This window comes from Mirounga angustirostris, unplaced genomic scaffold (assembly GCF_029215605.1).
Source record: "Mirounga angustirostris isolate CCGP_5_RB_7025 unplaced genomic scaffold, mMirAng1.0.hap1 SCAF_10, whole genome shotgun sequence".
Taxonomy (NCBI): Eukaryota; Metazoa; Chordata; class Mammalia; order Carnivora; family Phocidae; genus Mirounga; species Mirounga angustirostris.
In genome coordinates, this window is record NW_026991718.1 from 36729147 (window position 1) to 36751308 (window position 22162).

Genomic DNA, 22162 nt, shown 5'->3' on the forward strand with positions numbered 1-22162 from the left:
TTTGTAATTCCTCATGTATCCTAAATATGGGTCCTCTGGCAGATATGTATGTACACACACACACACACACACACACACACACACACACACACCCCAGACATCATATCCTGTTCTGTGGCTTTCCTTTTCATTCTCGGGATGGTGTCTTTTGATAAAGAAAACTTTTATTTATTTATTTATTTTTTAAAGATTTTATTTATTTATTTGAGAGAGAGAATGAGATAGAGCATGAGAGGGGTGAGGGTCAGAGGGAGAAGAAGACTCCCTGCCGAGCAGGGAGCCCAATGCGGGACTCGATCCAGGCACTCCAGGATCATGACCTGAGCCGAAGGCAGTCGCTTAACCAACTGAGCCACCCAGGCGCCCAAGAAAACTGTTATTTTTAAGGGTGCTAATTCACTAGTTTTTTCCTTTATTCCTAGAGATTTTTGTGTCCTCTTTAAGATCCTTACCTAGTGTAAGATCATAAAGATTTTCTCTCGTGTTTTTCTGTTAAAAGCTTTATTGCTTTACTTTCATATTTAGATGCATCAGCTCACAATGAATCTGCAACTGATTTTGTGTGTGACAAAGGTCAAGATTAATTTTGTTTTCCAAATGTATATCCACTGACCCAGCTTCATTTATTGAAAAGTCCATCCTTTTCCCCACTGATCTGCAATGTCACCTTTGTTATGGACCAAGTGACTATAACTATCAATCGATAGATAGATACCTTTCCTTTGGTCTTCTTGTCTCTCCTGTGCCCAAAGCATACTTTCTTAATCACTGTAGCTTTGTACTTAAATACTATAACTTTTATAGGTCTTGATATCTGGTAGTGTAAAGTCTTCCAACTTTCTTCTTCAAGGTTGCTTTTGTTATACTTCGACCTTTGCACTGCTGCATAAATTTTAGAATTGCCTTTTCAATTTCCCTTCCGCAGACACGGGATTGTGCCTTGGAACGTTTCGTTTTTATCCATAAATCGTCCCCTTGGACCAGTGGGGGTGGGAGGGGAAATCCTCCGCTGGCACCGTCCCCTGGCTGGGACCCGGGACTCAGTGGGACGCGCGCAGTCTCCGGTCTCCCTCGGTCGCACATTCCCGACGCCGCGCCAAAGCCGCGCTCGCCCCCGCCAGCCTCCGGGAGAAGCCCCCGCCAGGGCCCAGGACGCTCTGCGGAGCCGCAGCGAACACCCGCCCCACCCACCGCGGCCCCGCCCGGGCGGGGGCGGCCGCGCGGCATCACGGGGCGGAGGCGGGGCCGCGCCAGGAGTCGAGGGAGGGGGAGGGGGCGCGGCCTCCGGCTTGACGCGCGGGCGCCCGGGCGCGGCGCCGCCGGGACCTTAGTGGCTCCGGGAGCCGGCGCGGCGGCGGGCGCCCGGGCGGGTTCCGCGCTGAGCCGCCACCTCGGCCGGCTGGTCCCTGCGGCGGCGGCCCGGGCGGCCCGGGCGCACGGCCCTTCGCCATGTACACCTTCGTGGTGCGCGACGAGAACAGCAGCGTCTACGCCGAGGTCTCGCGGCTGCTGCTCGCCACCGGCCACTGGAAGAGGCTGAGGCGCGACAACCCCAGGTTCAACCTGATGCTGGGCGAGAGGAATCGGCTGCCCTTCGGGAGGCTGGGTGAGCGCTTCCCCGTCCCCGCCCTCCCGCTCCTCCCACGGCCCGTTAGCACCGGCGCTTTTGTCTTAAGGTCATAAATCTCCCTCTCCGTCGTTCCCCGGGCAGAGAGAAAATGGGTCCATGAAGGTCTAAACCCACCGCTTTGCATGCCTTCTCGTCCCGTAAAGCGGATTCGGGGCCGCCGCTGCCCCCGGACAATGGCGGGTCCCTGCAGCCCGGGGGGCGTCGGCCGCGCGCTCCCGCACTGCCCCGGCCGGACGCCCCCAAAACGCGCGGGGCCGAGCTGGGGCGGGGCCGGGTCCCACCGAGCCGCCGAACGACCTCAGGCTGGAGTCTTCTTGCGAATTTTCTGCCCTGAGGATTCCACCCTGCCTGTTGTTGGAGCGGGAGGGATCCCTGTGTGTGTTGAAAACCCTGAGGATTCAGCTCCCCGAAGGCTCAGATAGGCTGGGGATTTGTAAGAGACCTCCGGATTCCAAAAGCGGGAGTTTCAGAAGTAAGCCAAGCCAGGGAGATCTTTCCTTAGCTTCCCCAAAGAATGTGTTTCCAAAGTTGTGTGTTGAATGCAGATTTTACAGGGCACTGGCTTCACCCTGCGTCCCACTTCTCCGCCCTGCTCATCCCGAGGGAGTTACCTTCACTCACATGGTTGATGCTGGCTTGGCATCACATCCACATCCATATCCACATCCTCGCGTATAGGGAGGGGCAGGGAAAAGGAGAGGACCAGCAGCTCCTATCTAGGTGACGTAATCCAGAAGTTGTGCAGATCACTTCAACTTACAGCCCATTGACCTGAACAGGCTCGTGGCTTCTCACTGCGCAGTCATCCCAGAGATGCAGCCTCTCTCACAGTGGCCATGTTCCTTGCCAAAATTCTCTTGGGGTGGGGACCAGATCGAATTGCCAAAGACAGGAGAGGAGAATCAATAATGAGGAAAAGTCATCTCTGCCGTGGAGGGCAACCCAGAGAGAGCGGTGTTCAATGTCCAGCAGAGGACACAGTTTTTAGAAATAGGTGTGGTCAGAGGGTGGAGAGGTTGAATGGGCAGATTGAAAACAGGCCATTGGGAACTGACTGGCCACTGGTGAGCTGCTATTAGGGCCTTTGGGTGGGGGGTTGTACAGTTGTAGTGATTTCAGGAATGAAGGGTGTTTAGCATAGCCTTATGGAAATTTTTTCTTTGGAATGGTACCATGGACAACTTTTTATTGTTCTACAAATTTAGGATGTATGTATGATGGAGACTCCATGGAGGGGCTGATTCCAACCCCCAGAAATCTGGGACTACAGGGAATGTGCCTGGAGATTCCCTTTGGTTAACCTGTCTCTCCAAGAAGCCCTCAGCAAAGAGAATACCTTCCCTGAAAGAAGAACTACCTATAGTTGAGAACATGTATTTCCTTCTTGCTTTTGCATTTCCCTGCCCGACTGACTTATTTTCCTCTGTGGAAAGTCTCTGGGGGGCTGGAGCAGGGGTGGTTGGCATTGCTAAGGTGCTAGGACTAGGGGGAAGGAGCAGAAACTTACAGGCTTCAAAACCTAAACAGGTACCACAGAGTCTACAGATGACAAGTAAATATTTGTTTTTTATGGAAAAGAAAACAGCGTCCCACAGCCATATGGTTATATGTCTTCACTGTTAGGGATATTTAGTTTTTGCTTAAAGTTTGAAACCCAAGGAGATGGCTTATAGAGCCAGGTAAAGTCTCAGGAATGCTGGTGCCATGGAGATGAGAAGGTAGGCAGTTGAGGTATGAGCCAGGTTCATCTGCCCCAGGGAGACAATGAGAGCTAGTTAGTGCCTAAATATTTTTATTTAATTATATGCTATTCTCAGATGTATCCTTCTTACCTCTGGCATCTTCTACTCAAACTCCCTTTGTTTGGTTTTACTTTTTTTAAAAAATATTTTATCTATTTGAAAAAGAGCGAGTGAGAGAGAGAAAGAGCATGACCTGGGGGGAGGGGCAAAGGGAGAGGGAGAAGCAGGCCCCCCCTACGCTGAGCAGGGAGCCGGATGTGGGGCTCCATCCCAGGACCTTGGGATCATGACCTGAGCTGAAGGCAGACGCCTAACTAAGTGAGCCACTCAGCGCCCTGTTTGGTTTTACTTTTATTTCTGTTGCTGGAAATTCAATGCATTTTGTTAGGATTTTAAACAAAAGTGGAGGCTTTTGTTTTGTTTGTATCCTTTCTGCTCTATTTTATAGAGGAGGGGACATGCAGTAAGATTTACTGAAGATGAGTTTCTCTGTGGAGGATACACAGAAGAAAGTCCTCAGGGCTTCTGATTTTATAGACATGGCTTCTCCACACCTTCGTTCACCTCTTGTGGCTCTCCTAGAAGCTCGCAGAGGTAGACATGCTTGAGAACAGCAATAGCATAGTTCTACTGCCCTCCCTGATGGCTGTAGAAAAGCAAGGTTAGGGGTGTCAAAGCATGACTGTTAAAGTTGTATTGTACAGAAATTATTAAATCCCTCTGTGTTAAGCCAAGAATGGGGTGGGTGGGGATCAAGGAGAGGTGAAATAGAAAATACTCTTCCACCCTAAGAAGAAAAAACAACAGCAGCAGTGGTCTTTGGCAGACCTGGGAGGTTGATACCTTAATATCCACTGTGGGGCGGGGGAGGGTTTCCAGTGCCATGCTGCGGAAGGGGAATACAGGTGCAGGGCGACAGCATGTTCCATTTCCTCCAACCAGTCCTGAAATGGGAGGAAGAAAAGCTGGGCATGACACAGCTGTTCTCTCCTACATGCTGGTGCTGACATTGTCATTTCCCACCTGTCCTCTTTCCCTTCTGAGCCTTCTCTTTCCTTTGTAGGTCACGAGCCTGGGCTGATGCAGTTGGTGAATTACTACAGAGGGGCTGACAAACTGTGTCGCAAAGCTTCTCTAGTGAAGTAAGTGTTTAAGATCCTTTCAGTGTATTACATAAATGTTTTTAGCTTTCATCCTGAAGCAACTTAAGCAAAAATGGGGGATTTTTTTTTTTTAAGGATAAAAATACTTTTATCTAAAAAGCCAATGATACTAGTTCTGGAGCATCCTTTGTGCTACTTTGATTGCAGTCTAAAACTTTGCTGTTTGTGCTTGATAAAGCCTGTCTGTCTCCTAGGTGAGGCTCCTGAGAAGCAGAAGGGGAAGCCAGGTTTCTTGTGTGGGTGATTGATGGGGGGAAGAAGTGGAGGCTCCTGGGAGAAGCTCACTTGTGGTGGGGGGAGGCCAGACAGCAGGAGAAGAAGCCAAGCAAAGGTGCGGTTTCAGCTGAAGGCTATCCTCAGCCTGACTCCATGGTGCTCAGGAGTTAAGGGGACCTCAGAGTTGAGACACGAGGACTTGGCTTCTGTCCTCCAATCTCAGGCACTGGCTGTAGGGAGGAGTGAAAAATGTAGCCCACCCCCCATTTCTGGGCAGGGCCTAGACCCTGGAGAAAAGGCATGCATAAGCTCTTGGGAGCCACCTCATAGCAGCCAGGGGTCCCCTCAGAAAGGACACCCGGGCAGCATTAACAGTAGCTGCTACACCGCCCATCTCTGAGCAGTGCAGTTACGGCGAGGTGTCGGAAGAACGGTACTGTAAGGTGGAGGGAAGCAGTATTAGACAGTGATTAAGATCTAGGATCAGAAGCTTGTGTTTTAATTCCAGCTCTCCCTCTTCTTAGCTGGGGCAAATTTCCTCATTCCTCCGAGCCTTAGAATCTACCTCGTAAGTTGGCTGCAAGGATTAAATGGGGCGACAATGTAAAGCGATAAATAGTAGTTGACTCTGTGCCTTAGTTTCCTTTTCTGCAAATAAAATGGGGGTAGTAATAGTAATAGTAACTGCCTCAGGGTTGTTGTAAGAATTAATCGAGTTAATTTGTATACTGGCTTTGAGTAATGTCTTTCTCATAGTTCACACTACATAAGTAAAAGCTCTTCTTCTTACTATTATGGCTGTCACTGCTATGACTGTTTTCATTTGAGTAGGGAAAAACTGGGTAGTGCCCCTAAAATGGGGGCTGTAACAGGTCTCCAGTATTCTTTCCATGATGACCAATGAACATGTGTGTGTAGCCAAACAAATCACTTGGGGAAGAAGAAACTGGAAGGTATGACTCAATGTAAATGCTCTTTTCCCCACTCACATTTCTCTCTGGGCTCCATCTATTTACTAGGTTGGGTGTTCATGGCATTATTTTCCCCTTTTTGTTTACACTCTCTGGCCCCAGTAATGTATGTATCCACTTCTCTGTGTGATGGATTTTCATGATTCACCAGCTACCCCTAAAGGTGAGCAAGGCTTTGTGAAGTCCTGTGATTACATTTTTTTTTGAAGATGTTATTTATTTATTTGACAGAGAGAGGGAGAGTGCATGCACAAGCAGGGGGAGGGGCAGAGGGAGAGGGAGAAGCAGGCTCCCTTCTCAGCCAGGGAGCCTGATGGGGGACTCCATCCCAGGATCCTGAGATCATGATCTGAGCCGAAGGCACATGCTTAACCGACTGAGCCATCCAGGTGCTCCTTCTTATTACATATTCACATACTTAGAATGCAAAAGATTGTTTCACCAGGACTAAGAGTAGAAGTGGGACATGATTGTTTATTTAGATTATTCGTTTAGAAAAAAAATTTTTTTTAAGATTTTATTTATTTATTTATTTGCGAGAGAGAGTGAGAGAGAGAGCGCAAGAGGGGGTAGGGTTAGAGGGAGAACCAGACTCCCCGCCGAGCAGGGAGCCCGATGTGGGACTCGATCCTGGGACTCGGGGATCATGACCTGAGCCGAAGGCAGTCGCTTAACCAACTGAGCCACCCAGGCACCCTCGTTTAGAAAATTTTTAAAAAGTTGTATTCAGTCTTTTTTCTACTATGATTTTTTGATCTGAACATAAAGGTAGAATTTAGCTTTTATAAGTATGAACAGAGGATGCTGTAAAAAAAAAAAATATATATATATATATCTAACATTCTACTTATTTGCGTAGTTAGCAGCTACAAAGTGGACTCAGTGCATAGCTGGAGTCATGATTGGTCTGAGTAGGTATCTGGATCTCTGTGACCCTGGGCAACGCCACTCTGGATCCCAGTGACCCATCTGTAAATGTGGATGGTGGTGATCATACTTGCTCTGTGCCTTCTGTGGCATGTGACATGGTCTGTGATTGCACCTTGTAAATGGTGACATGACTTATGCAGGCTGGGGCTTGTCATCATCCACATAAGCTTCCTTCATTCTCTCAGGTGTCCTGCAAGGGATTGTGGTAGTTCCAGGAATTGATTGTCCCTTTGTCATTTTGTCTCATAATTTTATATGGCTCTAAAGGGCTCCAGAGAGTTAAGAATGTAATTTTCTCATTTTAATGTGGAACAAAATGGCAGCTCCTGGAGGAGAGCTGGGTTGCCCATGGCCATAGCAGTTAGTGTTGAGCTAAGACAGTTCTAATCTGTACAAATGGGACCCATGGGCTGTGTGACTGGGCATCCCTTACAGGGCTTCCCAGAACCTCGATAGGGTTCTCCGCTGGACCATTTACAGCAAGTCCCTTCTTCCTGATACTTCAGGGAATTTCAGAAATTCATCAAGGCCCTGAGGCTGTAGTCTCAGAGCCCTGAATGGCTTTTCTTCTGACCCAGGGTGGAGGCTTTCTTTCCCTACTGTGAGTTTTTCTCCCTTGTATATATAAATAAGTCTCCTTTTGTGATTTCTTTTCAAATGGGCTTATGAAGAAATGCAGCAATTGCAGAGGATGCTGTCCAGCAGAAATAGAATGCTAGCCACGTGTGTAATTTTAAGTTTCCTAGTGGCCACATTAAAATAAGTACAAAGAAAGAGGTGCAATTTATTTTAATAATATATTTTATTTGACCAGAAAAATCCAAAATAATGTTTGACATGATATTAATATAAAAAGCAATTAATGCGTGATATTTTATGTATTTTATTTTCATTCTGAGTCTTCAAAATCTGGTGTGCATTTTTCATTTTTGGAACATCTTAATCCAGACACTAAATTTTCATCTGAAACACTTGCCCTGTATTTAGATTTCATAAAAATTTATAGTTGAAAAAGTAGATTTAATACTTAAGTTGTTCCCACGTAAACTTTTTCAGTAACTGAATGAAAAATCCTTTTTCCTGTCATAGTCACATGCACATTGACAAAATTGCTTCATATTTTTAGAAGAGTTGACTTGACTTTTCAAAACTATGTCCAAGTTAAGTAAATTTGCTAACTCTTGTGTCAACACAGTATTATTAATATCAAATTCAAAAGACATATTGAATAAATTAAAAAGAAATTCTAAATATAGCAATATCAACAAAGTATTCTTCAAACTGTTCTTTAGTTTTTGCAGCCAATTTATGTAATGCTATTTCAACTTAAATCTACATGTTGAGTCATGTTATAAAAATACGTAAAATCATTATTGTTGACTTGTATTATGAAGTTGAAACATAAATTTTCACACTTGTCTGGTTAGGTCATAAGTAACATCTTCTTTTCTCTTCCTTGGACCTTTAAATTTAGCTTGATCATATGCAGTGTGGATATCGGTGAGAAAATGTCAATCCCACTGCCATGTTTTATCTTTGATTATTGGGTGAAATAATTATTTCTTGATTTGGGAAGCATTTTCTTTTATTGCAAGGAAATCTGATTTGGAGTTGACAATACAGTGAATTGTAGAACTTTATCTCTCAATCAGTGAACACCAGCAGAGAACACAGAATCATTAAATTCATTGTCTTCTGTTTCTTTCAACAGTTCCATACTGGGGAATCATTGTAGCATTTGCAAGTATATACTAAAGCTTTTCAACAACTGTATCCATGATAGTTTTCATAGAGCCGGCTTCAGACAACTGAGTGCAAATGTTTCCGATATGTAACATACAGTACAATGAAGCAATAAAAGAATCATCAGTCTGTTAAAATCCCAGTAAGTCAGATTTCAACCCAACCTAGCTGAAGTACTGTCACGATAGAAATTTTCACATATAGGTGAAATTCTTCTTTGACAGATGTAAAAGATTAAAAAAATATCTACACCATAAGGTTAATAGTTTTAAGGCTACAATTCAGTAATATTTTTTCATGTATTTGAAAATTCTTTGAGACAGAACATACCCAAAGTATTAATTGGGCAACATCTTGTGTCATAGAACTCAACTAAAACTAAAGAAAAATATTTAAGATTTTTTTACTTTTGAATCAGTCTTTGATATTATTAGAAAGGTTTTATACTCCTTGGGCAATGTTTGTGACTTAGCCAAAGACTGTTCACTTTTTGTAAAATATCTTTTTTACTCTTTTCCTCAGAATATTTCCTCTAACTGTATTTCTATCTAAAATGTTGTTTTTTTTTTTAAGATTTTATTTATTTATTTGAGAGAGAGAATATGAGGGGGGAGGGGGACAGAGGGAGATGCAGAAGCAGACTCCCCACTGAGCAGGAAGCCCGATGTGGGGCTCCATCCCAGGACCCCGAGATCATGACTTGAGCTGAAGGCAGACACTTAACTGAATAAGCCACCCAGGTGCCCCTAAAATGGTTTTCTTTTGGGGCGCCTGAGTGACTCAGTCAGTTGAGTGTCTGACTCTTGGTTTCAGCTCATGTCATGATCTAAGGATCGTGAGTTCGAGCTCCTTGTTGGGTTCTGTGCTTAATGGGAAGCTGCTTGAGATTCTCTCCCTTCTTGCCCCCTTGTGTGTTCACACACTCGCACTCTTTCTCTCACTCTCTAAAAATAAATAAATCTTGGGGCGCCTGGGTGGCTCAGTCGTTAAGTGTCTGCCTTCAGCTCAGGTCATGATCCCAGGGTCCTGGGATCGAGCCCCGCATCAGGCTCCCTGCTCCATGGGAGGCCTGCTTCTCCCTCTCCCACTCCCCCTGCTTGTGTTCCCTCTCTCGCTCTCTCTCTCTTTGTCAAATAAATAAATTTTAAAAATAAAATAAATAAATCTTTAAAAAAAAAAAATGGTTGTCCTTTTTGTGCAAGAATCCATGTCATTTTATCACTGACCAGAGTTACAAGCTCAGAGCCTGTTGAAATTTTGTTTAAAATTTTTTTGTAAGGTATTTCATTCTGATTTCAGCCACAGATTTCACTGATTTTTTTTTTTAAGTTTTTATTTAAATTCCAGTTGGCTAACATAGGGTGTAATATTAGTTTCAAGGTGTACAAGTTAGTGATTCAACACTTACATACAGTCCCTGGTGCTCATCACAGCAAGTGTACTTCTTAATCCCCATCACCTGTTTCACCCATCCCCCACTTCCCTCCCCCCTGGTAACCATCAGTTTGTGCTCTGTAGTTAAGAGTCTGTTTCTTGGTTTGTCTCTCTCATTTTTTTTGTTTTTGTTTTGTTTTGTTTGGTGGTTGAGAGGAAACTGCTTATGAAATTCACTATGTATTTGCTGAAAATGCCTCCTTTGTACAGCAGACAAACTCTTTCATTTTACTCTGCTATAGCAAGTTGCAATTGCCATTCATTATGAAATTTCTGACATACCTTCTGCCAGTTCTTTTTTTTTTTTTTCTTTACTGTTCTGGTCATAGTTCTAGCTTTGGCATCCTCACTCAGTTCTCCATCAATCTTTGAGTAAAAAATAAGAAGAAGAACCAAAAACTGAGAGAAGAAGAAATAGCTTACACTATCTAACAAAGCCATGCTAAATGCATATCTGCTATATGCCAGAAATGTGCTGGAGGATGTGTTCATGAAGTTGGTTGTCAGGTTAAGAGCTGATAAAGGAATTCCAGCAATGAAGATGTGGATAATACACAAACTCAAAGGGAATAAAGCTATCATATTAACTTGACAAAAAAAAAAAAAAAATTCGGCATCAGTAGTATTCCTTTGTTTTAAATTTAAAAATTTGTCCATACTTATTTTTTAACTTTACGTTTCACATTAGTTACCAATTATGATTTACATAGCTATCATTGTAACTTGTGCTGTCTGCGTAATAAACACAAGATAATGTCTCATCAGTGCATGGAAGATAAAGTCACTTGAACTGAATCAATCTATTGTCCCCGAGTAGAACAGTGATGTGTTTATGTATCTTCCTACAAACACATGTTCCTGACATGCACGCTGCAGTACCACAAAAATATCTTAGGTCATGCAGTGGTTAATGTCATCCTACCAAAAGAGTACAATTGTGATTAATGGAAAAATATTTTACAATACTTCAGTTTTTACATTAAAACTAAACAAGGTTTAAAATTCAGATCCTGGGGGCGCCTGGGTGGCTCAGTTGGTTAGGCGACTGCCTTCGGCTCAGGTCATGGTCCTGGAGTCCCGGGATTGAGTCCCGCATCGGGCTCCCTGCTTGGCGGGAAGCCTGCTTCTCCCTCTGCTTGTGTTCTCTCTCTCTGACAAATAAGTAAATAAAACCTTAAAAAATTAAAAAAAATAAATAAATAAAATTCAGATCCTGTGTCACATTGGCCATATTTGAAATACTCAGAAGCCATGTGTGGCTAGTGGCTACCTTATTGGCCAATGTAGATAGAGTTGACTATTTAGTGAGTTAGAAATATATTGGGTTTTGGGGGCGCCTGGGTGGCTCAGTCATTAAGCGTCTGCCTTCGGCTCAGGTCATGATCCCAGGGTCCTGGGATCGAACCCTGCATCAGGCTCCCTGCTCAGTGGGGAGCCTGCTTCTCCCTCTCCCTCTGCTGCTTTCCCTGCTTGTGCTCTCTCTTTCTCTCAAAAATAAATAAAATCTTTAAAGAAAAAAGAAATAGATTGGGTTTTGTTCCTTTGAATTCAAGTAATTGTCATATTCTATTGCCTTTGGCTTAAAAATAACTTTATTTTAAATCTGAGTTAAAAATTTCTTTTTGGGACCCCTGCGTGGCTCAGTTGGTTAAGCATCTGCCTTCGGCTCAGGTCATGATCCCAGGGTCCTGGGATCAAGTTCCGCATCAGGCTCCTTGCTCAGCAAGAAGCCTGCTTCTCCCTCTCTGCCTGCCACTCCCCCTGCTTGTGCTCTCTCTCTTTCTCTCTCTCTGTCAAATAAATAAATAAAATCTTAAAAAAAATTTTTTTCATTATTTCTGCAATTTGCTCATAGACGGTTTTTGCAAGTGGATCTTAATACAGGCTTAACATTAATAGTTCTGTTCTAGACAGAGGAGGGAGCACAGCTTAAGGAAGGCCTGCAGATGTCTTTGGATGAGTTCCCTCCTGCCTCCGATTCCTGGGGAGTAGGAGTAAGTTTCGAGTGAGGACTGGGAGTTTGGGGCTTGCGTAATGGCTGTTTCTTAACTACCTTTATGATCTTGGGAAATTTACTTCTTGTGACCCAGTGGCTAATCTGTGAAATGGGATGCTAGTGCCGCCCCCACTGGGGATCTGACTGGAGAGTAAATGCAATGGGAAGCCCTTCATAAGCCCTTGTGTTTATTAAGTGCTTTGCCCATGGCCTGACTTTATCTTCCGTTGTGTTATGTTATTTTGGGGGCTGGAGATATGTTTAGTTATGACCACTGTAGTCGTGTGCCCCATTAGAAAGGTTCCTCCTTGGGCGCCTGGGTGGCTCAGTCGTTAAGCATCTGCCTTCGGCTCGGGTCATGATCCCAGGGTCTTGGGATGGAGTCCCACATCGGGCTCCCTGCTCAATGGGAAGCCTGCTTCTCCCTCTCCCACTCCCCCTGCTTGTGTTCCTGTTCTCGCTGTCTCTCTCTGTCATATAAATAAATAAAATCTTAAAAAAAAAAAAAAAGAAAAAAGAAAGGTTCCTCCTTTACATGTCATTGAAGCCAGGTGGAGCTAAAAGCAAGAAATGAAGAACTAAAATAAGTCTTCAGATAATTCAGATTCCTAAGGAGTAGCCTTTGCTCTCCAGAGAGTTGGACCAGGATAGTATTTTTTCTAGTAAGCCAAATAGTTTTCTAAGTTCTCTACTTTGTTTTTTTAGCATGTGTCTTTAGCATGTATCTTGCTCAACCATAACATGTATGTTGAGAAAGTATTGTCTCAGAATTACTTCAATTTTCCTTAGAGATGCATTTTAAAAGGTGCTAAAGTCCTAGATATTGAGCTCCTTTTTAACTACTTGGAGCATGCCTTTAGGGTTGCATGTAATAGCTGGGTACTGCCCAGTAGTGCATTACAGGTCAGCTCAAGGAGGCCAAGAACAAAGAGTGGGATAAAAAGACTAGCTCCTAAATAAATAAAATCTTAAAAAGAAAAAAGAAATGAAAAGACCAGCTCCCAGCCCCGGTGTTGTCCTGCCTCTTTGACGAGCTCTGGGGGAAAGCACTGGCTTTTCTGAATAGAGTGAGTGGCAGGGTGTACTAAGAAGGGAAACTGACCTTCTGTCATCTGTCAGGCTAATCAAGACAAGCCCAGACCTGGCTGAATCCTGCACATGGTTTCCAGAGTCCTATGTGATTTATCCAACTAATCTCAAGACCCCAGTTGCTCCAGCACAGAATGGAATTCACCCACCAATCCATAATTCAAGGACAGATGAAAGGGAATTCTTCCTGGCTTCTTATAACAGAAAGAAAGAAGACGGAGAGGGCAATGTTTGGATTGCAAAGTCATCAGCTGGTGCCAAAGGTGAGTTGGCATTATTGTCCCCTCCTTCCTTTCCTGTAGGTTCTCATGTATTTTGTTCAATTGTTCATTAGAATTCAATGATATCTTCAGATGAGTGAATCTGAATCCTCAAGGGTAGAGACCATGTCTAGTTACATAGTTTTAAACATTTATCTAGGTACTGATGACTTCTAAATGTATATCTCCAGCCAAAGTATTTCCCTTTAAACTCCAGATCCAGTGTGGTGGGCATTTCAAATGTAACATGTCTGATATAGAACTCTTCATTTCCTGCCCAATTTAACCCACCCCAGCCTACCCCTCTTTCAGTCTTCCCATATAGTGTGTGATCCCACTCTGCACCCAGTCTCTGAAGCCCAAAACCTAGGCTTCATCCTTGACTGCTCTTTTCTTTACGATCCATACCTAATGCATCAGCAAGTCTTGCCTGCTCTAGCTTCAAAATATATTCTGAATTAGACTTTTTCTTGCCATTTCCACTACTATCACTTAAAGTCAGAACTACTGTTCTTTCTAGTCTGTGTAATTGCTGTGCCTGCTCACAGCCAGTTTTCCTCTAAGACAGAGCGATGTCTAAAAACATGGATCTGGTCATGTTACTCTCTGCTCAAGAATTACCAGCTGGCCTCCCAATGCAACTCAAATAAACTTCAGATTGCTGATGGAGCCTACACTATTTAACATTTGCTTCTATCTCTGGTACCATCTTCTATTCTTGGCCTTGCTCACTGTTCTATAGCCACGCCTACCTAGAGTCCTACATATACCCTAAAGTTGTCTATGTATCTCAAATGTCCTTATGGATTATTTTCTATTTCTTTCAGCTCAGATGTTGCCTTGTCAGAGAAGCCTTTTCTTTTCTAAAATAGCCTTTATGTCCATTGCTCTCTGTCCTTTTTCCTGCTTTATTTTTCCTCCTTGCACTAACCTGTTTCTAGCACTTCTATTACATATCTGTTTATCTGCCTGTCTCCTCTCTCATACCATAAGCTCCATGTAAACACAGACTTTCTGTCTTGTTCATCTCTACCCTCCCCAGAGGCACTCAGTAAATGTGTGTTGAATGAATGCATAGAAGGAATGAGGTTTATAATATTGACTCAAGCTCAAAATATAGGCAGTTCCCAGTGTAATGAACACATAAACACGGTCTATCTCTATAGCTACCATCATATGCTCCTTTTAAAACCATTCTATTTTGAACTTACTTCTTCTTTTATTGCCTTGGAAGACCATCTGGCCATTGGTACTCATTTCTATCCCTGGTCCAGTGGACCTCACCTTCTTTTCCACCAACCATGAGACAGGAGGGCATCACCTGGAATTTCCTGAAAGGGGGAGAGTTGGACTCTTGCCACAAGCCAGGTACCTCACCTACTTCTCTCTCCCCTCTTATGACCTCTTCTCAAGTACTGTCCCCTAGTTTGGTTCTAATGATAAATGGGGGAATTGGAAGAGGAAATAGACATCTGCAGTATTCCATATTCCTTCTGTGGATTTGGGCTCGAGTCAGGATGGCCATTGTAAGGACATCTTGTATAATGGAGCCTTAGTTGGAGTGAGAATCAGGAGTGAGGCAAGGTCCTTGGTGAAGAGCATGTCAGGTCATGGCAGCGATCCCACCTGGGTGGTGTCTGAACCCTCACCAAGACAAGTCAATAGATTGATGGTCAGCATCAGGGAGAGGTAAAAAGAGAATAAAATGCCAAACAAAGAAGAAATTTTGCTTTAGGAAGTTGAGATAAGTGGTATGCATTTGTTTTGTTTGGGAACTACAAAATGAAACCAATAGAATGAATGAGTGGCTTTTATTCTTGTTAAAGAAGTATTTAATGCCTACCCATTATGGGAATAGTTGGCTCAACCTTCACACTATATCCAGTATAAAGACCCCCTGTTCACCACCTCTACCACCGATCTTGGACCTGAGCCACTTTTACCTCTCACCTGGAGCGTTGCTCCTTGTCCTCCTGCCCTTGGCCATTCTCCAGAGTCTACACACAGTACAGCAGGCAGAGAGCCTATTAAAGCACAGTCAGACCCTGTCACATCTGTGTTCAGTGCTATCTCTCCCTGGTGCCGGGGCAGCACGTGGAACCCAGCAACAGTTCAATATATGTACTGAGTGCTGAATGAACGAATGAGTGAAATAATGAGTGTTTGGAGATCCAGGGATAAATAAAATAGATATAGTCTCTTGCCCTTATGGACCCAATCTAGTCAGAAAGAAAGCTAGTGATGCATCTATTTCCAGATAAATAGTTGAGATGGGAACAAATAACAAAAAAGACTATCACCTTGAAGCTCCTTAAAGAATTGCAGAGTTTCTTCATAATTTCTCCAGGTTTAGTTGGTGAGGATATAAAGAAATAGTATTAGAAATATAGTTAACGAACACATGGAAACATGCTACACTGGTATGCAAAACTTACAAAATATAGGTAGATTTTATGTACCATTTTATACCTACAAAATAAGAGAGACCTTCAGTGGGGCACCTGGGTGGCTCAGTTGGTTAAGCGACTGCCTTCAGCTCAGGTCATGATCCTGGAGTCCCTGGATCGAGTCCCGCATCAGGCTCCCCGCTCGGCAGGGAGTCTGCTTCTCCCTCTGACCCTCCCCCCTCTCATGTGCTCTCTCTGTCTCATTCTCTCTCTCTCAAAAAAGTAAATAAAAATCTTAAAAAAAAAAAAAAAGAGAGACCTTCAGTGATACTGTTGCTGAAAGTTTGTTATGAACTGCTGCCTCTTAGTTGTGATACACTGCCATTTGAAAAAGCAATAGGATAATACAAAGGAAGAGCCATAGAGAGTGCAGAGGCTTTGGCTCACTAATCTCATTCCTGAAAACTTAACTCCAGGGAAATATTTTAAAAGAAACAAGAGTGATCTATAGCAAAGACATTTACTACTATGTGACCTGTAACAGCAACATTTTATTTAGAAACAACCCCACTGTCCAGCGATCAGTAAATAAATGTGTAATTTTCTTCAGCTGCTAACATAATTGTAATGTTAATGTAGAAACAGTGAAAATATTGACAATATAAAGTGAAAAAAATTGACAACATAAGGTGAGTTCACTATGACTGAGCCAGTCTTTGCCCTTATGGAAAGGAAGGTGATATTAAAAGATAAAAATAATTATATTAGGAAATAAGACTAAAGGTAACTTTTCTATTTTACTTGAATGCCATGTTTTTATTTTCAATAATAATAGTTCTTTAAAGTTATCAAAATGTATCTTTCTACCTTCTTCCATTATTTTTCCCATCTATCAGCATGAGGTATATTTTCAATAAGAAATAGTTTACATAAGGAAATAGCATTAAGGGAAACAAAGTTGGAGCAAAATAGGAGGGGATGTGAGTAGATTATGGAGAGCAAGACATCAAAGGTGGTACAGTTCCAGGGCATTAGTAGGAAGGGGTGTTTTAGGATAACTATTTAATTTATTTTATTTTTTTTTATTCTTATGTTAATCCCCATACATTACATCATTAGTTTTAGATGAAGTGTTCCATGATTCATTGTTTGTGCATAACACCCAGTGCTCCATGCAGAATGTGCCCTCCTCAATACCCACCACCAGGCTAACCCATCCTCCCACCCTAATTTTTTTTTTTTTAAGATTTTATTTCTTCATTTGACAGAGAGAGGTACAAGCAGAGGGAGTGGCAGGCTGAGGGAGAGGGAAAAGCAGGAAGCCTGATGTGGGGCTCGATCCCAGGACCCTGGGATCACGACCTGAGCTGAAGGCAGACACTTAACCGACTGAGCCACCCAGGCGCCCCTTAGGATAACTATTTTAGAAGAAGTGAAATGGAAGAGAGACTGAGGTCTGTATAAAAAAATTGGCAAATGGAAATAAAGAGGAACCAGGGTATCTGAGTGTAGTTCCTGAGGGAGATGAAACAGAAAGAATCCTGTTCCTACAAAAAGAGAGGAAGGAGCTTTTCCAAGTTGATTTGCAGTTTCTTGTTTAAGGGCTAACCACATGATGGAGCAAGTGACAAAAATGAGATAGTTGTAAAGGGGTTGGCTTTTAGGAAAGTTGAATTATTAAATTAATTAACAAAATTAAATTAATTTGTACTGAAAGCATGAGACCCAAGTAGAGATGAGCTATAAATCAAAGCATAGGTCAGAGGTCCTAGAACTAAAAAACTGAGTTCAGCAAGGTTGCAGAATATCAGATCACACAAAAATCAGTTGGATTTCTGTATATTAACAGTGAATATATTAAAACTAAAATTAAAAACAATACCTTTTAATAGTCACCCCAAAGAAAATGAGATGCTTAGGTATAAACTTAGCAAAACATGTACAGGATCTTAATGTTGAAAATTACAAAACAACTGAAGTTCAAAAAGATTCTAAGTAAATGCACAGACATACCATGTTCATGGATTGCAAGACTCAACATTGTAAAGATGTCAGTTCACCTCTAATTTGAGTTCTTGAGGCTTAATGCAATTGCTGTCAAGACGTCAACCAGGCTTTTGTGCGGACATAAAGCTTCTTCTAAAATTCATATGGAAAAGGCACAAGCCCTAGAATAGCTTAAACAATTTTGAAAAAGAAGAATCAAGTGGGAGTAATCACTGTACCTGATATTAAAGCATACTACATAGCTACAATAATCACTACACTACAGTATCGGTTGGGGGACAGAAACATAAATCTGTGGAAGGGAGAACTCAGAAATAGACCCCACACATATACCCACCTGATTTTTGACAAAGGTGCAAAAGCAATTCAATAGAAGGACAGACTCTTTTGGGATGCCTGGGTGGCTCAGTCAATTAAGCATCTGCCTTCAGCTCAAGTCATGATCCCAGGGTCCCCGCTCAGTGGGGAGTCTTCTTCTCCCTCTCCTTCTGCCCCTGCTTGTGCTCTCTTGCTCACTCTCAGATAAATAAAATCTTAAAAAAAAGAAAAGAAAAGAAAAAGGCTCTATAGATAAAAAATAAACGAATGAAAAGATTTTCAATATCATTAACCATTAGGGAAATGCAAACGAAAACCACAACACTCCTATTAAAATGGCTAAAATAAGAGATGGTAATGACAGCAAATGCTGCAAGGGTCAGGAGAAACTAGATCAATCACACAGTGTTGTTGGGAATGTAAAATGGTACAGCCACTCTGGAAAAAAGTGTGGTAATTTCTTGTAACATTAAACCTGTAACTACCATATAACCTAGCAGTTGCATACACTTGGCATTTGTCCCAGGAAAATGAAAACTTATGTCCATGCAAAAACCTGCACATGATTGTTCATAGCAGCTTTATTTGTAATAGCCCCAAACTGGAAACAGCTCAGATTCCTTCAAAAGCTGAGTGATTAAGCCAGCTGTGGTGAATCGAGACCTTGGAATCCTCCTCAGCAATAAAAGGAATGAACTATTGATACATGCAACAACTTGGATGAATCTCCAGAGAGTCATGCTGAGTGAAAGAAACCAATCCCCAAAGATCACATACTGTGTAATTCTATCTATATAAAATTCCTGAAATGACAAAATTATGGAAATGGAGAATAGGTTAGTAGTTGTCAGGAGGGTGTTATGGGAAGGGAGGTAGTTGTGGCTTTAAAAGAGCAACACTGAGGGATCCATGATAATGGAACTGTTCAAAACGGGAGAATATATTTGCAAATCATAGATCTTATAAGACACCTGTATCCAGAATGTGTAAAGAACTCGGATAACTCAATAATAAAAGGACAACCTAATTAAGAAAAGAACAAAGAACCTAAGTAAACATTTCTCCAAAGAAGATATACAAATAGCCAATAAGCACATGAAAACATGCTCAACATTGTTAGTCATTAAGGAAATGCAAATCAAAACCACAATGAGATAACCACTTCACACCCACTAGAATGGCTATAATCAAGAAGACAGTAAAGTGTTGGCAAGAATGTGACAAAATTGGAACACTCATATATTGCTGTTGAGGATGTAAAATGGCCTGGACATTTTGGAAATTAGTTTGGCAGTTTCTCAAAAAGTTAAACATAAAGTTACCATATGACCCAACTATTCCACTCCTAGGTATATTCATGAAAGAATTAAAAACATGTCCACACAAAAACTTCTATGCAGATCAAGCAACAGTGGAAAAAACTCAAATGTCCATCAGTTGATGAATGGATGAACAAAAATGGTATATCCACACAATGGAATATTATCTAGTCATGGAAAAAAAGAATGAAGTAGCGGTACATGCTACAACATGGATGAACCTTGAGAACATTATGCTAAATGAAGAAGCCAGACACAAAGGCCACATACTGTATGATTCCATTTATATGAATCATCTAGACTAAGCAAATCCAGAGAGAGAAAGTAAATTAGTAGTTGTCAGAATAGGGTAAGGAAGGAATGGGGAGTGTACTGCTAATGGATATGGGTTTATGCAGGGAGGTAATGAAAATGTTCTGAAATTGTTAGTGGTGGTTGCAAATCTCCTGGATATATGAAAAATCATTGACTTGAATACCTTAAAAGGGGAAATCTTATGATAGGTAACATATATCTCAATAAAGCTGTTGAGAAGGATATTGTATCATTTATTTAAAGTTGATGGACAGTACATTTATCAAATTTTTCCTATTACAATGCTGTAGGGAATTGACTTGTACAATTGTGGTTATGCCCTAACTTTCTGGATATTTCTATAAGCTATAGTGTGAGAACTGGGTTTATTAAAGTCTTTATCAGGGTAGCCAAGTGACCAACAGTAAAGTGGCATTTACTTAGGATGCTTGGATATTTTGAATGTCTGTAAAAATGAAATTTCATGTTTGGCGCCTGTCAAGGTAGTGTTTACAGTCCTAGGTGGAGAAAGAGTTAGATGGCCCTGGTGCTGTTGTGGGCAGAGGGGAGAATGTGAGAGATTGGGGAAGTGATGGGATGGAGGAAGAAGAGTGAGCAGTCCAACAGAAGCCTCCTCTCAGTTTTCTCCTGCTGTCAGTATTTCTCTTCTGGCTTTCTAGAGACCTTTTCCTCTTGGGATGAACTGGACTCATTTCTGTTACAATTTTGCCCTGTTAGGTGAAGGCATCCTCATCTCCTCGGAGGCTACAGAGCTTCTGGATTTCATTGACAACCAGGGTCAGGTGCACGTGATCCAGAAATACCTTGAGCACCCTCTACTTCTGGAGCCAGGTCACCGCAAGTTTGACATTCGGTAATGCATTGGCGTCCAGAGTTTTTGTTACTAATCTGAGAGAAATGCAGTGGTGGGTAATAAGGGTAACATGGAATGTGAGGAAGTACTTGACCATGTGTAATACATAGCCAAAATTGAGCACAGCTGAAGAGAACTGACCCAAGTTTCTCTTTTTCCTTCAGTATTTCTCTTTTCTTTCTAGAAAACATTACTAAAATTATAGGTTTTCCTTTTTCATATATATTCTCTTTAATCAAAATGACTTTTGCCTCCAAAGAGGAGAGTATAAATGTATGGGGCTTGCTTATGGAAGCAGCTGAGAGATGAACATAAAACACATAATTCAGACACAACAAATAATACGTCCTTGCTTCATTACTTGTGTCCTCTAGTTTTTAAGGATTTCGTAAACACACCTCACATACCTTTTTGGATTCTAACTTTCATGAGCAAAGGGCCTGGCATAGAATAAGAGAGAGGTTGTCTCGTGCCTTCTAGAGCTAAACAGCCCTCTTCCCAGCTTTCCTGTGGCCTTGCTGATGTCTCCTCATTGTTGAAGATTCCATCTTCTTGTTGTCTTCATAATGACTTGCTGCTTCTTGAACACCAATCCTATGTCAGATCAGCTTCAGGATAAACAGTCTTCCTCTTAAGATTACTAATAGAGCAAACATGGCAAATGGAGGTTTTGTGGATAAACCTTAGGATCCAACCCATCCAGATCTCTTCAAAATGCTGTCTTTTGAACAGATCAAAGGCTCCTTGTCATTTATGGTAAAATGTTTTATTTGCCTCATTACAGTGATAATCCACTATCTTGGCTAGTTGTCATGGCTTGCCTCATAGAATCTTAGAACCTATCTCCTTCCTCTACTTCCCTCCAAAAATGTTAAAGTGTGGTGATGATGTATATACTGTGGAGAAACTTTGAATGACTTGAGTGCAACTGTTTTTATTGACTTGCAGAAGCTGGGTCTTGGTGGATCATCAGTATAATATCTACCTCTATAAAGAGGGTGTGCTTCGGACTGCTTCAGAACCATATCATGTTGATAATTTCCAAGACAAAACCTGCCATTTGACCAATCACTGCATTCAAAAGGAGTACTCAAAGAATTATGGAAAGTATGAAGAAGGGAACGAAATGTTCTTTGAGGAGTTCAATCAGTACCTAATAAGTGCTTTGAACATTACCCTGGAAAGTAGTATCTTACTACAAATTAAACATATAATAAGGTAACTTAATTGTCTCTTTTTTGGTTATGTGTCTTGAAGAAGATTTGGGAGTTTGTGCCTTTCAAGGAATTATTCTATTTAAGCTGTCTAATTTAAGGACAAAAATTATTTGTAATATTCCTTTATTATCCTTTCAGTATCTATAGGATCTGTAATGGTGTCACTGCTTGCATTCCTTATATTCTCTGTTTTACCGGGACAGATTGGCTAGAGGTCTATCAATATCATTAATCTTTTCAAAAGGTTACTTTTTGGTTTTATTAATTCTCTCTGTTGTTTTTGTTTCTTTGATTTATGTTCCTTATTATTTCCTTCCTTCTGCTTTTTTGAGGGGTTTGTTTTCTAGTTTCCTTAAGGCGAAAAGTTAGATCATTGATTTGAAAGAATTCATTTTTTTAAACGCATTTAATGCTGTCAGTTTCCCTCTGAGTACTCATTAGCTACATCCCACAGGTTTTGCTGTGTTATGTTTTCATTTTCATTTTATTAAAATATTTTCTAGTTTTCCATGTTACTTCATCTTTGACTTATGTTATTCAGAAATTTTTGCTTAATTTCCAAATATTTAGGA

General features: G+C 41.8%; 1 protein-coding gene across 1 annotated transcript in view; it reads left to right on the top strand.

Annotated features, from left to right (window-relative positions):
• Positions 1 to 1298: 1298 nt before the first annotated feature.
• Positions 1299 to 22162, top strand: part of TTL (tubulin tyrosine ligase) — a 34248-nt gene continuing 13384 nt past the window's right edge. Inside the window, exons 1-5 of the mRNA XM_045884558.3 lie at positions 1299 to 1606; positions 4436 to 4514; positions 12945 to 13177; positions 20238 to 20373; positions 21322 to 21591. Coding sequence (XP_045740514.1) covers positions 1450 to 1606; positions 4436 to 4514; positions 12945 to 13177; positions 20238 to 20373; positions 21322 to 21591 — 875 coding nt within the window. The 5' untranslated portion in view covers positions 1299 to 1449. The remainder of the gene's footprint in view (positions 1607 to 4435; positions 4515 to 12944; positions 13178 to 20237; positions 20374 to 21321; positions 21592 to 22162) is intronic.